The 16,486-nt window shown below is 42.1% G+C and overlaps 1 protein-coding gene across 6 annotated transcripts in view; it reads left to right on the top strand.

Moving 5' to 3' along the window:
• PPP2R2B (protein phosphatase 2 regulatory subunit Bbeta) overlaps positions 1-14,867 on the top strand; it is a 448,486-nt gene extending 433,619 nt beyond the window's left edge. For all 6 annotated transcript variants that reach the window (XM_041767142.1, XM_041767141.1, XM_041767143.1 and 3 more), the window contains 3 exons: positions 1,777-1,946; positions 10,930-11,021; positions 14,435-14,867. In XM_041767142.1, the coding sequence (XP_041623076.1) occupies positions 1,777-1,946; positions 10,930-11,021; positions 14,435-14,714 (542 nt within the window). In that variant the 3' untranslated portion in view covers positions 14,715-14,867. The remainder of the gene's footprint in view (positions 1-1,776; positions 1,947-10,929; positions 11,022-14,434) is intronic.
• The last annotated feature ends 1,619 nt before the right edge of the window (positions 14,868-16,486 follow it).

Here is a 16,486-nt window from a genome sequence, read left to right as displayed (position 1 = left end):
TAATGTGAAAATCTAGTTCTCAATTATGAGGACACTAGTCAGAGTCCAGGGGCCTTCATGAATGCCTGATTAAAGTCCAAGAGGCTTTTCTGTTTCAGTGAGTCTAATTCTCAAGTTCAATTCTGATTGATGAGGGTTATTTGTTGTTCTCTTAAATGGTTAGGTGACAATTAGTATTTTGGTTCGGCTCCGAGTTTAATTCAGCAAGGTTTGAAAGGGAATTCATTATAACCTTAGATTTTCTACATAGAATTTGATACGGACTCTGTGACTGTGTTGAGCAGGCAGGAAAGAGAAAGCTCTGGAAGATGTATTAAATAATACATCCCAGTGTTCAGAATTGTGATGCAAACACTTGTTAAGTGGAACCATACTCCATTACCATTGGTCTAGATTAAAAATAAGTATGGGCAAATGCATATACCTCTCCATCATACATGCTGAGCACCCAGATGGCAAATTCATTCATTCATTCATTGATCTAGCGCTGGTTCTAATCATATTTATTAAACATTCATGTGCAAGAAGCTTACATTACAGTTGAGATAACACAAACGCAGAGATTGTTAAATCATATTGTGAGAGTACCCAAGGTCCTGTTAAGTGAGTGCGCCAGGCCAAGTGTGAAAAGATCATTTAAGGCCCAGATAGTAGTGAAAGATGAGGCCTGTGAGTCCAGCAGAAGTTGAGTCAATATAGACAGAACAATCAGGCATAGAAATGGGAAAGGTCAAGATATACCTAAGCTATCTTCTATAAGTTCAAAGTTAAGGTAGAGAGGCATGTTATAGCAGCATCTGATAGGATTTGTTGTCCCAACTGAGGAGCCTTACGTTCATTCCTCTAAATGGAAATCAGCTGAAACTACTGAGAAGTAATAGTGCCTGGATGTCAGAGCAAAGGCACAATATATACAAAATAACTGAGGTTCAGTCAGGTGCCACTATTAACAACTGTGACCCAAGAGCTATAAAAATAAATGTCCACACACAAGATTGTCCATGAATATTGATGGCAACATTATTCATAATAGTCAAAAAGTAGAAACCCAAGTGTTTAGCAACTGAAAAATGGATAAACCAAATGTGGTATAATCCATACAATGGATTATTATTCAGCCATAAAAAGGAATGAAGTGCTGATACACTACAGGAAGCAGTATACTGAGAGAAAGCAGCCAGTCCCAGGAAAACTCTATCTCATATAATTTCTCATTTATGGGAAATTTCCAGATTAAGCAATTTCATAGAATAAGAAAACAGATTATCCAGTTCCTAGGGCTGCAGGAATAGGGAATGAGGAATTATTACAAATGGGAATGGACTTTGGGGGTTTGGTTGATGAAAAAAATTTGAAATTAGTGATGCTTTTATATAGTTATGTAATTATACTAAAAAAATGAACTGTAAATTTCACATGAGCAGATTTTATGGTATGTAATTTTATATCTCAAAAAAAGCTGTAAACACATTTTTTAAGCATCGCAGATGACTCCACGTGTTGCTAAGTGCAGTCACACACAGGCCAGGGGAACTGTGAAACAGATATGTCAACCCAAAGCTTGGAAAGGTTCTGTGCCATATCTCTGGATGGTACAGGTCCCATGTGAGTCCTTCCATGAGAAAGGTTTCTGCTTTCAGATTCTCTGTGTCACTTAGATTAGACTCTGCACATTCTACTGCAAGTTAGAGTGTTGGCTTTGTAGCTGGCCCAAACATGGTAGAGTTAGTGGGTAAGGACATGCTAATTTTGTCTTGTTTTGCTTCTGATCTACAGTTTTTGAAGAGCCCGAAGATCCAAGCAACAGGTCGTTTTTCTCTGAAATTATCTCTTCAATTTCGGATGTGAAGTTCAGCCACAGTGGGAGGTATATCATGACCAGAGACTATCTGACCGTTAAAGTCTGGGATCTCAACATGGAAAATCGTCCCATTGAGACTTACCAGGTATGGACCACCGCCCACTGTAGGTACATAAGGCACTTCCTTTGTGGGCCTCCACATCAGCCTGCAAAGGCTTACAATGCACAAGAGTAAGAGACACTACGTCATCATATCATATATTCAATAAGATGGTACAGTCTATAAATTCCATAGGATATTAAACAAGAGTACATAAGGAGGAGCTTGAATTCAATTTAACCTGTGAGATGAATACTGAAGACAGAGATGTTCTCTTAGAGCTAGTTGACTGGTGGAGAAGCACGATGATGAACAGGGGATTGAGTAGGCAGTGATGCCAGAGATGGTGCTGGGTATATGGGACCACAGGCAAGGAGGGCCTGATGAGAAGAGACCCAAAGGCTGAGTCTTGATTGCCAGGAACTAGCCAGAGGATAGTATATTCACAGGTGGTATGTTCAGAAAGGAGTTCTTTGTATATTAAATATAGAACACAGGCAAAAAGAAGAGTCTAGAAATCTAGGCCTTAGTAATGAAGATTAGGTTATTTTGTCTTCGGGCTGAGTGCAATGGAAAACCATTAAAAGGTTTGACACTGGAAATAAAGGAGGAGATGACGGCAATTGGTGCTGGAATGGTGGCATACAGATAAAGGGAGAGGTAAGAGGAGAGTCGGGGAGGCACACTTGCTGACTCAATGTGGAGGGAGGAGTCAAGAAGACTGTACAGGTTGCTGGCCTTAGCCTTGGCTAAATGATTGGTAGGTCTATGGACAAAGGGAACAAAGAAGAAGGCAGGCAGTGTTTAGAATAGAATGGCTTTTTTTAGAAAATGGAAGACCAGACTGTGAGGTAGAAAGGATTTGAAGCAGCTCATTTCAGGTAAGAGCACAATAGAAGCAAAGATCAAGAGGCAGGGATAAACTGGTCTTTTTAAATATATTTTGGGTTAAAGAGGTGTGAAAATTCTGGACCGACGGATTTAACTTATATATTTTTTCTTCAGACATAATTCACATACTGTAATATTCACCCTCTGGAAGTCTACATTAGTATATTTACAAAGTTATGGAACCCTCACCACTCTCCAATTCCAGAACATTTTCATCACTGACTAATATTCTGGTGGTTCTGGGGAGGAGAGACTCTAGGGGGAGATGGGAGGAAACAGAACAGTTAACAAGTTATTGCAATATCTTGGCAAGGGCTGATAGTAGCTTAGATGAGGATGTGAGCAATGGAAGTGGCCAGATTCCTTACATATTTCCAAGGTAAAATCAACAGGATTTGACCACAAATTTGATGTAAGATGAAAAGAAACACCAGGGATCATCATCCCAAGGTTCTTATCCTGAGTGATTAAGAAAATGATGGTGCCATTTTATGTAGATGAGGGAATCAAGATCTAGTCAGAGACATGTAGAGCTAAGTAAACATCCAGAAATTGCAAGTAGACAGCTCAGTTTGAGTTTGGGTATACCTTAGCTTAGAGAAAAGAAGCAATCAGGACTGTGCCCTGCGAACCCGGTGTTTGGAGGTTGGAAGAGGAAAAGTGAGAGGAATGTTCTAAGAGCCAAGTAAAGAAACTATTTCAAGGAGGAGGAATCACCAACTACTAAATGCTATATAGCTGAAAATCCAATAGCTGAATCAAGTAGGAAAGGACTGAAAATTGGCCACTGGATTTAGTAATGAGGAGATAGGTGTAGGTGAATGGTATTAATGAAGGTCTAATTGGAGTGGATTTTGACATAGACTGTAAATAGAAGATGTGAATGTAATGAGTACAGGTAACTCTTCCAAGAAATTTTAGTCTAAAGGGTAACAGCAAAATGGGTTGTAGCAGGAATTGGATACAGGCATAAGGAAGTTATCACAGTGTATTTTATGCTGAGGGGAGTAAGCCAGGAGAGAAAGAACAATTCAAGCAGCTGACTCCTTGAGGGAAGCAAGAGGGAATAGAGTCCATTGCGAAACTGGCCATAGATGGGAAGGTGGACAATTCATCCATCAGTGAAAGGAGAGAAGAGTAAATAGCTATGGATGCATTGTGATGGGAACCATAGATGATTTCTTCGTGTTGCTTCTGTTTTCTCACAAAATAAGAAGCAAGGTCATTAGGTGAATGAGAAAGAAAAGCAGAAAATAATCATCTAAGAGAGAGGTAGGGTTACTCAGGGATCCAGTTGAGTACAATATAGGAGAGAGATACTTAAGGTGTGAGTGTAATGATAGGTCACTGAACCTCAGGTAGTTGAGGAGGGAATTAATTGAGTGAAGGAAAGTAGACAAAAATGGATTTGAAGAACTGATGGAATCAAGATAGTAAAGGTAGTGAACTAAAAAGATAGGAGGTAGCAATAGAGCAGTACTTGTTAAACAGATACAGTTAGGGTCATGGCTAGTCTCATCATGTGACCAAGGAAGCAAAAGACAAAACACACTGAAAATGATGAGGCCTGAGTAACGGAGAAACCAGAGTAATGATTACGAAGAATAATGGCAGCAGATTTGAGAGCTAGAATTACTTCCAAGGAATGTGGCAGAGGGACTCAGAAGTATTGCTGACACTAACAAGGTAGACAGCAGGGAGTTTAGTTGATGACATGACTAGAGAAGAGCCAAAGGCTTTAGTACAGGAATCATTGTCTAGAGCAGCAAGAAGCCCACTACCCCACTTTGACACATGTGAGCACCTATCACTTGAGTGGCCACAGGACAAGCCAATCTTTCAGAAGAAATTCAGAGAGAAGATTGAGGACCCCAAGGACTTTGACCAACTGTGAGTAATGCAGGGTGCTGTGAGGTTTTAGGGCCAGAATTCAAGACGACATATGTAGCTGAGATAGTCTGTTGGTTGAAATAGCATGCCGTATATATTTGGGGTCTTCCTGTCCCCCAGATCCAGCCAAACTCCAGGACCCTACTTCCCAGCACCTGCCTCCAGACTCTTACCTTCATGTTCAACCCAGGCCTAAGCTAACTCAAGTGTCCTCTTCCAGCTTCACAAATATGTCATATGACAGGGGGCAATGACTGCTAGAACCTGAGTGTGTGTGGTATGTGTGTGGTATGAACAGACTTGTGGCCTTCTGATTGAACCTGGATTAGTGAAAACTGGATTTAGTCTCTACAGTGGCAGGAGCCATTAGTTACTTTCATTTTGGAGAAAGGGTTTAAGAACCCAGTGAGCTAGCCAAGGAGCATGATTCTCAAAACAGCTTCAGCTAGTGATAGGTCTTTGAGATAGGTCTCACAGTACACATACTGAAATGAAATATTACAGAAGTCTAACTTCAGATAGCATATTTCAAAGTAATTTGGTTATGTTTATAAACTATAACCAACATGGTAACATACTGTGTAAAATATGGTAAATAAACTCTGACTGAATTTCTAGAACACTATTGAAAAAGATTCTGAAGGCTGACCCAATGGGAAGTAATTTCCAATGCCAGTTACTAATGCCTTCCCTGAAGAGGGAAGTAAGTAATGTTCCTGCCATGTATTTTCATACCTGTATCAACTGGTCTCCGGCATCCTTCCAGGAATAAGAAACTGTAGACTTAAGTATCATTAGCTCTTTTCAAGTTCTCCTACAGAACAGGGGTTGGTAAACTGGCTGGTGGGCCAAATCCAGTCTCCATTTGTTTTAGTAAAAGAAGTTTTACTGAAACACAGCCATACCCCATCATGTGTACATGGTCCATGGTTAGTTCATGCTACAATGGCAGAGATGAATAGGTGTGACAGAGATGATAGAGCCCACAAGCTTAAAATATCTGCTTGCTCTCTGACTCTTTATAAGATAAGTTTTTTGAGCCCTGAAATCTAAGAACCAACCAACAGACTTCACTCTTGCTGGGCCTCATGAGCAGTCCCATTAACTACAACATGAGGCTTCTACGAGTTCATGATTTGAGAACCTCTATGTTGGGAGTCTCAATTTAGTGTCAAGAAGGCCATACACAATAGGAACATGGACAACAAATATTTGGAACATGAAGAAAAAAGCATCAAATTGGGTGAGTTTTAAGTTTTCTCTTGCTCTGTGTTCTAGATGTTTCTAATCAATGTTTCTTACCTTATCCTCTCCTCTGATGGAGATAAGTCCATCTTGTTTGCCTAAGGGTTTGTTTTTTGTTTGAGCAACAGGACATAAACACCATACCTTCATAGTCAAAGATGATGAAATCAAGGCAACAGGAGCATCCCGAAATTTAGCTGCTGGGCAAGACAAAATACTGGTTCAGACTGGATTTTCCTTTAGATCCCCTCCCCACCCCCCCCGACTTCTGTCTTTCAAGAATTTTGTGTAGAGTTCTTGGCAATGTGTTTCCTGCTAATGGAACCACACTTCCAAAGCACACATGTTTTGATACTTATTATTCACCCATGATGTTTCTGTAAGACAAAATGCCAAAGGTGAAAGTTTGTATGTCAAGAAAAGTTTGTAAGCCTGAGCCAAAAAACAAATCTTAGTGACTCTAGTGAAATGAAATAATCATCTATCCATTTCTTATAGTTTTACAATTCCTTAACCCATGTAGGATTCTGAGAAGTTCTGCATAATGGAAACCTGCTTAACCGTTTTTTTTTAAAACTTAATTTCTCCCATCTCCAAACATTCACATCTGTGCCTTGCCTGAAAAGTGCTCCATACCAGATCAGAGGAATGAGTAGTGGGAGAGAAGGCTAAACATAAGGAGCTATTTGTCTTATATTTTTCCCTCAAAAAGTAGGAGAGCTAGAGTACAGGTGTGTCTCATTGTATTGCACTTCCTAGCTACTGCCTTTTTAAGATACAAGTTGAAGGTAGGTGGCAAGCCTGCATCAAGCAAGTCTACCAACACCATTTTTCCAACAGCATTGACTCATTTCGTGTCTCTGTGTCACATTCACCATTTTCAAGCCTTTATTATATGTTACGACAATCTGTGATGAGTGATCTTTGACATTACTATTTTAACTGTTTTGGGGTGCGATGAACGGTGCCCCTATGAGATGGTGAGCTTAAACAATGTATGTTGTGTGTGTTCAGCCTTCTCCACCAACTGGTCATTCCCGCCTCCCTCTCTCTCCTCCTCTGGCCTCCATATTCCCTGGACAAAACAATATTGAAATGAGGCCAGTCGATAACCCTCCACTGACCTCCAAGTTTCATGTGAAAGAAAGAGTTACACATTTCTCACTTTAAATCAAAAGTTAAGGATGCCTGGGTGGCTCAGCAGTTGAGCATCTGCCTTTGGCTCAAGGCGTAATCCTCCAGTCCCGGATCAAGTCCCACATCAGGCTCCCTGCATGGAGCCTGCTTCTCCTCCCTCTACCTATGTCTCTGCCTCTCTCTCTCTGGATCTCTCATGAATCAATCAATCAATCAATCAAAAACTAGCCATGATTTAAGCATAGTGTGGAAGCCATGTCAAAAGCAAAGTAGGCTGAAAGCTAGGCCTCTTGTGCCAAACAGCCAAGTTGTGAACATAAAGGAAAGTTTCTGAAGGGAATTAAAAGTGCTACCTTAGTGGACACATGAACGATGAGAAAGTGAAACAGCCTTATTGATGATATGGAGAAAGTTTGAGTGGTCCGGAGAGGAGATCAAACCAGCCTCAACACCCCCTTTAGCCAAAGTGTAATCCAGAGCAAGGCTGAGAGAGGTGAGGAGGCTGCCAAAGAAAACCTGAAAGCTAGGAGAGGTTGGCTCATGAGGCTCAAGGAAAGAAGCCATCTCTGTAACATTAAAGCTCAAGAGAAGCAGGTTATCCAAGATCTAGCTAAGATAATTCGTGAAGGTGGCTCTACCAAGCAACAGATTTCCAATGTAGACAAAATAGCCTTCTATTGGAAAAAGATGCCATCGAGGAGTTTCATAGCTAGAGAGGGGAAGTCAGTGCCTGGCTCCTAAGTGTCAAAGGACAGGCTGACTCTTGTTAGGAACAAATACAGCTGGTGACTAAGTTGAAGCCAAAGCTCATTTACCATTCTGAAAATCCCAGGGCCCTTAAGAAATATGCTAAATCTACTCAGCTTTTGCTCTATAAATGGAAAAACAAAGCCTGGATGACTGCACTCTGTTTAAAAGATGGCTTACTGAGTATTTTAAGCCCACTGCTGAGACCTACTGCTCAGAAAAAGAGAATCAAAGTACTACTGCTCACTGACAAGGCAGCTGGTCACCCAGGAGCTCAGATGGAGATGTATTACGAGATTAATGTTGTTTTCCTGCCTGCTATTAACAACATCCAGTCTGTAGCCCATGGATCAAGGAGTCATTTTGACTTCTAAGACTTATTATTGAAAAACTACATTTCATAAGACTATAGCTGCCCTAGACAGTGATTCTTCTGATAGGTGTAGGCAAAACCTTCTGGAAAGGATTCGCTGTTCTAGATACTATTAAGAACATTGGTGGGGTACCTGGATAGCTCAGTTGGTTGAGCATCTACCTTTGACTCAGATCATGATCCTGGGGTCCTGGGATCAAGCCCCAAGTTGGGCTCTCTGCTCACCAGGGATACTGCTTCTGCTGTTCCTCTGTCATCTTATGCTCTTTATTAAAAAAAAAAAAAAAAAAGAACATTGGTGATTCATGGGATGGAGTTAAACTATCAATAGGCACAGGAGTTTGTATGATGTTGATTCCAGTCGTTATGGATGACTTTGAGGGGTTCCAAACTTTAGTGAAGGAAACCACTGCAGATGTGGTGGAGATAGCAGGCGGAGCCTTACAGATGTGATCGAACTTGAAAGAATGAGGACTCGCTTCTTACGGATGAGCAGAGGAAGTGGTGTCTTGAGCTGGAATCCACTGGTGAAGATGCTGCAGATTGTTGCAATGACAACTAAGGATTTAGAATATCACATAAACGTAGTTCATAAAGCAGCAGGATTGACATCAATTTTGAAAGTTCTGTGGGTAAAATGCTGTCCAACAGCATCGCATGCTACAGAGGAATCCTCGGTCTTATTTGAAGAAATTGCCACACCCATGCCAGCCTTTCCCAACCACTACTATGGCCAGTCAGCAGCCATGAACACTGAGGCATGTCCTTCTACTACCAGAAAAAGGACAACTCTCTGGAAATCTCAGATGATTAGCATTTTTTTCAGCAATTAAGGTTTTGTTTAAATTACAGTATATACATTGTTTTTTTAGATAATGTGATTTATTGCACACTTCATATGGTATAGTGTAATAAACATAACCTTTACATGCCCTAGGAAACCCAAAAGTCCACTTAACTCACTTTGTTACAATATTCACATTATTGCTGCAGTCTCGAACCCACAGTATCTCTAGGGTGTGCCTATACTAGAGCAACAAACTTGGCTTCCATTGCCCACTGGATTAATTTCCCCATTGGCATACTACCCTTCAGAAGCCTCATCCCCCTTTTTTCCTCTATTATAAAGAACCAGAAAAAGTCCATGAAAAGCCAAGAAAAGGCAAGAAAGGTCTGTTGTAGGCAGAACCAGGACCGAGAGGCTCATCCTGCTCCCCACCTGTTTTTGTAAATCAGTTAAGTTCTGTTGGAACACAACCCCACTCATTTGTTTATGTATGACCCAAGGCTACTTTTGCATTCAAGGGCTGAGTTGAGTGGTTGCCACAGAGGCCCAATGCCACACGAAGCATAAATATTTATTCTCTTCCCCTTGATAGAAAAGATTTGCCAAACCCTGGTCAAGATAAAGAATCAGTCCTTTGTTTGCCCTCAAAGGAGCAGAAAATGCTTCTTTGCTCAAAGACTCTTAACAATCACTAGAGATCTTCAGTCCTACAAACAGAAATGGCCTCCTACATCAGTCTTGTGCCACTTCTAATATGCCCAAATGGTGGCAGGAGAGGAAGGGAATGACAAGGAGTTAATTTATAGCAGACATCTCAAGTACAGGCCATAAACCTCACCCTCGCATCCCCTTCCCCATCTAACAATGCCAGAAGCCCTGCTGCAGATGAATTCTCTTGTCACCAGAGCAATGAGGCAGGTACCTTGACAAGGCCCAGGACTATCTAGGAACAGTCATTTGCAGAGTTAGACATACTTGCACTGTCCAAATGACTCAGCTTTTCAATACCCAGAACATGTCATGGAACATAGAGTGAATGACCCAACCATGCTGACTGGTCTCATGTAAGATTTACATCCAACAACTTCATGAGGCCTCAGTGCCTTCCAACGGTGCTGCATTGATTCCCAAGCATCCTCTACCCTGCCTCATTCTCACCTGGTACCTTTCCTTCTTATTTCACTGAAAAATAGAAACAGGAGAGAACTATCACATACTTCAGGACCACAACCTTTACATCAGAGTCTCTTTACAGCTCCACCTGCACAGACCTATTCAAATTATTGTACCCAAAAATGAATATGGCAAGTCCATCCTTCCACTTGCTCAAGAGAAAGATCCAGAAGCCATCTTGATTCCCATTCTTTCCATGCTTCACATTTACACCATCCACGAATCCTATCCATTCTCCCTGCAAACATACTGAGAAGCTGACCGTTTCCTCCCACTGTTCTCACCCTGCTCCCCATTGTCATCTGTCACCAGACTATCACCGGCCTCCCTGACTCTGCTGTCTCACATGATCACAACATAGCCAGCTCAGCAGTCCTTTCTGTGATGTCTCCTTACCTTGCTCGATATAAAAGGCCCATGTGAACGCTCACCTGCCCCTATGCTGGGATGAAAACACACCAAGGGTATTTTGTTCACTGCATATCCCAAGCACCGAGCAGGCCGGCCATAAACATTTGCTGAATTAAAGACCAAAAGAGTAGTGTCCTCTCATGCCCATTAGCAAATCAATTTATAGAATAGGACTCTTATCACTTACCGGGCCCTTCTGCATGTCACCGGCTACCTAAGCAGCAGAGGGCCCAGACTGGATTCTGACCCAGGCCATCCAATTCAAGGCACAGTTATACTGGAAGAATTAACAGCTCACATCCCAAGAGGAGGTCTTCACAGAAATAAGCATGCTTAAAATAGTAACTGACCATCTTGGTGTATTCCCCCAACAGGTTCATGACTACCTCCGCAGCAAGTTGTGCTCCCTCTACGAAAACGACTGCATTTTTGATAAATTTGAGTGTGTGTGGAATGGGTCAGACAGGTAAGAAGGGCTCTGTGTCTAGGGAACCTTCCAGAGGGTGGGCCCTGTATTTGCTGAAGCCCTGGGCAATTTATCCTAAGCAGGGTGTGGCCAAAGGGAGGTCAGACTCAGGCCCCAGGGCCTAGCAGGAATCTAGCATGTTGATCCCCGGATTTCCCTTGAGGTCAGACCTGGAAAGGAGGATGGGATGTAGTAACACCCTTGAATCATCTTTCAGGACTGACACTGATGACCATGTGACATTAGTGAGAAAATCCCATGTTTCACACACCAGCAGCCCCCAGAGCTAGGTCAACATGGCTGAAATGAAGAACACTAACAATCCACCAGTACATTCCAGCATAAACAGTTCAGATTATTGCGAAGTGCGCTTTCCTGATCAAAAATTAATGCTAGACACTTCTAGTGTAGACCTGGCCAAAGGCCCTGGTGGTTCATTAGCTGAATTCTAGTTGGCCTCATTTATCATATTCCCTCAAAGTGATTTATTATTGTTTTAAGGCCTTTTATTTCAACAATACTTCATATTACCTTCTAATGGTTCATTTTTAGTTTGACAAATACAGATGATTCTCCAGCTTCCAGAACAAAATACAGGCTACCAGGAGCTGATTTAGTGTTTTGAGAAATGTGGCACCAACAGTAGTGCTTGGAAGCTCTACAATCTGTCAGGGCAAGGCACTCAGAGGCTGGAGCTTCTAGTAAAAACAAGTGTTTTCTGACTGTTATTTGGCTTCCTTTGCCAATGAACCAAAATGTGCCTTCCACTTAGCAGGCCTGGAAAGAACCACCACATGACAGAGGACCCAAGTCACAGCACTTACTATAGGGCAGTGGGGAGAGACAGCAGAGCAGCTGTGATACATAGACCAAAGCTCCTAAGGCGGAAAGTCGCTGGCCCTGGCCCTGTTTTCTTAATTTTTATTTGTATGTTTCTATAAATACATTTCTATATATTTTCATGTTTATATAGAATTTATTCACTTTTCCGTTATTAATAAATTTTTTATATTTGTTATCACCCTGATAACTTACCTTAACCTAGACTCACAAAGTACTTATTAGTCTACCTTCACACACATCCTGTTATATAATCCTGACCACAAGATGACAAAGTTGTTGTCATCATCCCCATTCCATAGCTGAGGAAACTGAGGCTCAGCAAGGTAAAGTAAACTGCCCCAGCTCATGAGCTAGTATGTAGTAGAGATAAGAGTAAGAAGTTTTGAATTCAAATCCTAAGATCGACATTCTTTTCATAACTTCACTATTTCCTTCCATAACCAAGAAGATTCTTGGTTCAGATAAGATTGAGAGTTGTTCTTGTTGTTTCCAAACCAACAAATAAAAACCAAAAAACAAGGGCTTTCTCTGTTTAAAAACAAGTCAGGATGGAGGAAGCAAGTGTGGGTTCATGGGAAGCAGTGAGGCTGAGGGCCGAGTGCTGTGCCCTGGGGTGAGGCAGATGGGGGCTGGAGGCCTGACTTGGCCACTTTGTCACAGTGTGACACTGAGCAAGTTACTCACTTTTCCTCAGACATAGCTCCCCTATCTGGGATGAGGTAAGTCCAAGTGACATTGTCAGTACCCTACCTGATAAGGTGGCAACAGCTTCTTCTGCTACAATGACAAACACATGTCACCACCCATATTTCCTGGACCGGAGCTATGAAAGCTCACCCTTGATTGATTTGCCTGGCACAGCTGACCCAGCACCCAAAAACCTGTCCCCCTAGCTGTGGTCCCATGCTCTCAGCTTTCCCTTCACCTGTCTACACACTCACACCACGTGAACATTGATGAGATGCTTTCCTAACCAGCTGGTCAGGGCTTCGCTCAGAAATGAGGCCAAGCCCACCTCTCCAGCAGCAGCTACTTTGGGGTGTTACTGGAACAGCATTAAACCCCCTCAGCCTGTCCCTGTGTACAAACTGTCACCAGTTAAGAGTCAGTCCTTTGCTTCTGGAAGGCTTTGGCAGTCACTGCCCTCTGTCCATCATAAATAAGTCTGAGGATGAAGCACTCTTATAAAAATGTGGAAGCCATCTGTCAATCCACTAGCAAGTCTTTCTTCTCCTCCCAAATTCTTTTAAACTTCGAGTTTGTTTAGTCTCTTCCTGGGGGAAACCACAATGACATCCATTTGTTTTTTGTTTTGTTTTGTTTTGTTTTCCTTTTCTTTTTTATTGGAGTTAGATTTGCCAACATATAGTATAATACCCAGTGCTCATCCCGTCAAGTGCCCCCCTCAGTGCCCATCACCCAGCCACCCTATCCCCCCCACCCACCCTCCCCTTCCACTGCCCCTTGTTTGTTTCCCAGAGTTAGGAGTCTCTCATGTTTTGTCACCCTCTCTGATATTTCCCACTCATTTCTCTCCTTTCCCCTATAATCCCTTTCACTATTTTTTATATTCCCCATATGAGTGAAACCATATAACGTTTGTCCTTCTCCGATTGACTTGCTTCACTCAGCATAATACCCTCCAGTTCCATCCATGTTGAAGTAAATGGTGGGTATTGGTCATTTCTAATGGCTGAGGAACATTCCATTGTATACATACCACTGTGTTTTGAAACTTTGTCAGAAGTTGGTCACCAGCTTAGAAAATTATGGCACCAGTGACAAAACTGTTTATATTTGGTTTGCAAATAAATATCTTGCATGGGTCTCATTTTGCTATTGTGTAATTTTGCTTTTTTTTAATTATTGGAGTTCAATTTGCCAACATATAGCATATCACCCAGTGCTCATCCCATCAAGTGCCCCCTCACTGCCCATCACCCAGTCACCCCAACCCCCACCCCCACCTCCCTTTCCACTACCCTTTGTTTGTTTCCCGGAGTTAGGAGACTCTCATGTTCTGACATCCATTTTCTTAGGTAAGGGTTCCAGCAAGGCTGCTCCTCAGCAGGGGGAGGACACACCAGGCTCCCCTGTGCTGTAGTATCAGCGTTTCTCCCGCTGTGCTGATGGCAGAAATTCCATCAGCACGGAAGCCCCACTCCTGCAACCACACTTCCAGTGTGTACAACTAGTGTCTTCACAAGTGTTCCTGACCCCTCTCCACCTTCACAGTCCTATGGGAGGTAGAGCGGGGATCATTAAAACCACAGGACTCACTGAGCCAAAGAACCAAAAGCTATCTACCAACCGAAGAAGGAAGTAACAAGGAGGATTATCATGATCCTTCATTGCCAAACCAACCCAAGAGCTTGTTGCTTTTAGTGGCTCAAAACTGTGACCACAGTCAGATAGGCAAACCTGTTTGGGTTTTTGGTTTTTAGTAAAACGCTTGGCACCATTAGCTGGCCACCATGTGGTGTCATTAGCTCCAGAAAGACACAAAAGGGATGTGCTACCGCCTTCCTCCAGAGCACTCAGTGACTCCCTCTTTTCTCTCTACCTTGCAGTGTCATCATGACAGGCTCTTACAACAACTTCTTCAGAATGTTCGACAGGAACACCAAGCGTGATGTCACCCTGGAGGCCTCGAGGGAAAACAGCAAACCTCGGGCTATCCTAAAACCACGGAAAGTGTGCGTGGGGGGCAAGCGGAGAAAAGATGAGATCAGTGTCGACAGTCTGGACTTTAGCAAAAAGATCTTGCATACAGCTTGGCATCCTTCAGAAAATATTATAGCAGTGGCGGCTACAAATAACCTATATATATTCCAGGACAAGGTTAACTAGGAGGACAAGTTATTACTTAATAATCTCACATACTGAATACTAGTCAGACATGTTTTTAAATGTTTCTTTGGGTCTTCATTTGATGCATTGACATTAATTTCCCTATGCAGAAAACAATTGGAATAGAATTAAAAGGAGTCCAACTTTCCCAGATTCCCAGTTCTAAGAAACTTTTGTCAAACCCAATAGGTTCTGAGACACTTCTGTTTAGAATTGAGAGCTGCCAGCTAACACTAATTCTCCATAGTTGACTTGAATTTCTGATGCTTTTATTGCCCAGTTTTCTCTGGTGGGTCCAGTGTTTTGTTTCTAGGTGTCTGCTGAGATAAAATGAGGTTGTCTGTAGTATTTAAAGAGAAAAGAGATAAGTTTTTTTTTTTAATTAAGCAATTCCATTTGATTGAAAAAATCAACAAAAAAAATAAACACCGTTTACTCTTAGAGAATTTCTCCTTTTTTTTTTTTTTTTTGGTGGAAAAAAATCAGTGTCTCCTGCCCCTGCAGCACTTTTTTATTAGAGGCTCATTTGAAGCAGAGATTTATGTCACGAGGCAGCGAAAGGGACGCAGAATGCGAAGGGAAGGGACATATCAACACTGCTATACCCTTTTTTGTAAGCACCATAGAAACAGCCTGAGAATTTGGCTAGGAAACCCCATGAATGCTTCAGGGGACATAAAGAGAGCACTTTCTACACAGTGCTTCTCAGAGTTAGCTTGGCAAGGCCATGTGGGGCCAGATTCCATCTGGGGCCTTGTTACTCTTGCTTTTTGTGATCTTAAATGGCTTCATATAATCCTCTACTTACACGTTCATTGGCTTTTTCTCTTCAACCTTTTCCAGTTTCTTTATTCCATTGACTTCTAAAGGCCGAGTCCCGGTTGTTTATTATCTGGCATTCTAAATGAAGCAGTGGCACCTCCCCTGGTTCCCTGAGAAAGGCTGGTCTGTTCCTTTTGGGTGTGTCTGCTTAGCAGCCCCCTCCCCTCTTCCTGGGTTGGGTAACCGAAAGTCACAATCCATCCACCTCCACTGCAGCTAAAACAGAAATGGCCAATAAAGTGCTGATTTGTGAAGTCTCATCAAGTGTTTCTAACCCACCCCAAGCTCATCATCTGGACAAATACACCAAAGGACTCTCTTCCTACAAAAACGGAATATGAGGGAGTCAGGAATCTTTCACAATATCATGAAGTCTGCTTGAACCTGTGCAGTCTGCTCTATCTTTCCCCTTCTGATTAGAATTCAGACTTGTAAGTTCCAGAAGGTTCTACGTGGCATCCCTCTGGGAAGGAGACTAAATGAATTCAAATGGGTTTATAAATATGAAGAGGAATCTCAGAGTGGAGGTGGGAGGAACCCAGAAAGCAGGGCCCAGACTTAGTATCTCCATACCTGTCACAATGACTCATTCCCTTTAACTTCCATTTCATTAACAGGAAATGGTTTGAGATGAGCATTTTTCTTTTAAAGAGAAATTCTCTTTTGAGTTGTGTATTTATTAGAAGTCCCAACTTTCCAAGTGTAATTCGCCTGGGAAGAGGGGAAAAAACAGTGTAAGGCTGGTCTGTTCCTTTTGGGTGTGTCTTGTTTCAACCTTCAACAAGGTTCAAGAACCTTGTTTCAACTAAGCTACTATCCACTTAACAGCTTCTTGGCAAGGTAATAGCTATCTAGCGTTTAAGGAAGCACCACTTTGTAAGATGTTGCCCAATTTCACAAACATTGAAATGTGAAAAGTACTTCTCAAACCTGAAGGAGTATGTGGATAA

The sequence above is a fragment of the Vulpes lagopus genome, chromosome 8 (genome assembly GCF_018345385.1).
Source record: "Vulpes lagopus strain Blue_001 chromosome 8, ASM1834538v1, whole genome shotgun sequence".
Taxonomy (NCBI): domain Eukaryota; kingdom Metazoa; phylum Chordata; class Mammalia; order Carnivora; family Canidae; genus Vulpes; species Vulpes lagopus.
This window is presented reverse-complemented; position numbering and strand designations above follow the sequence as displayed.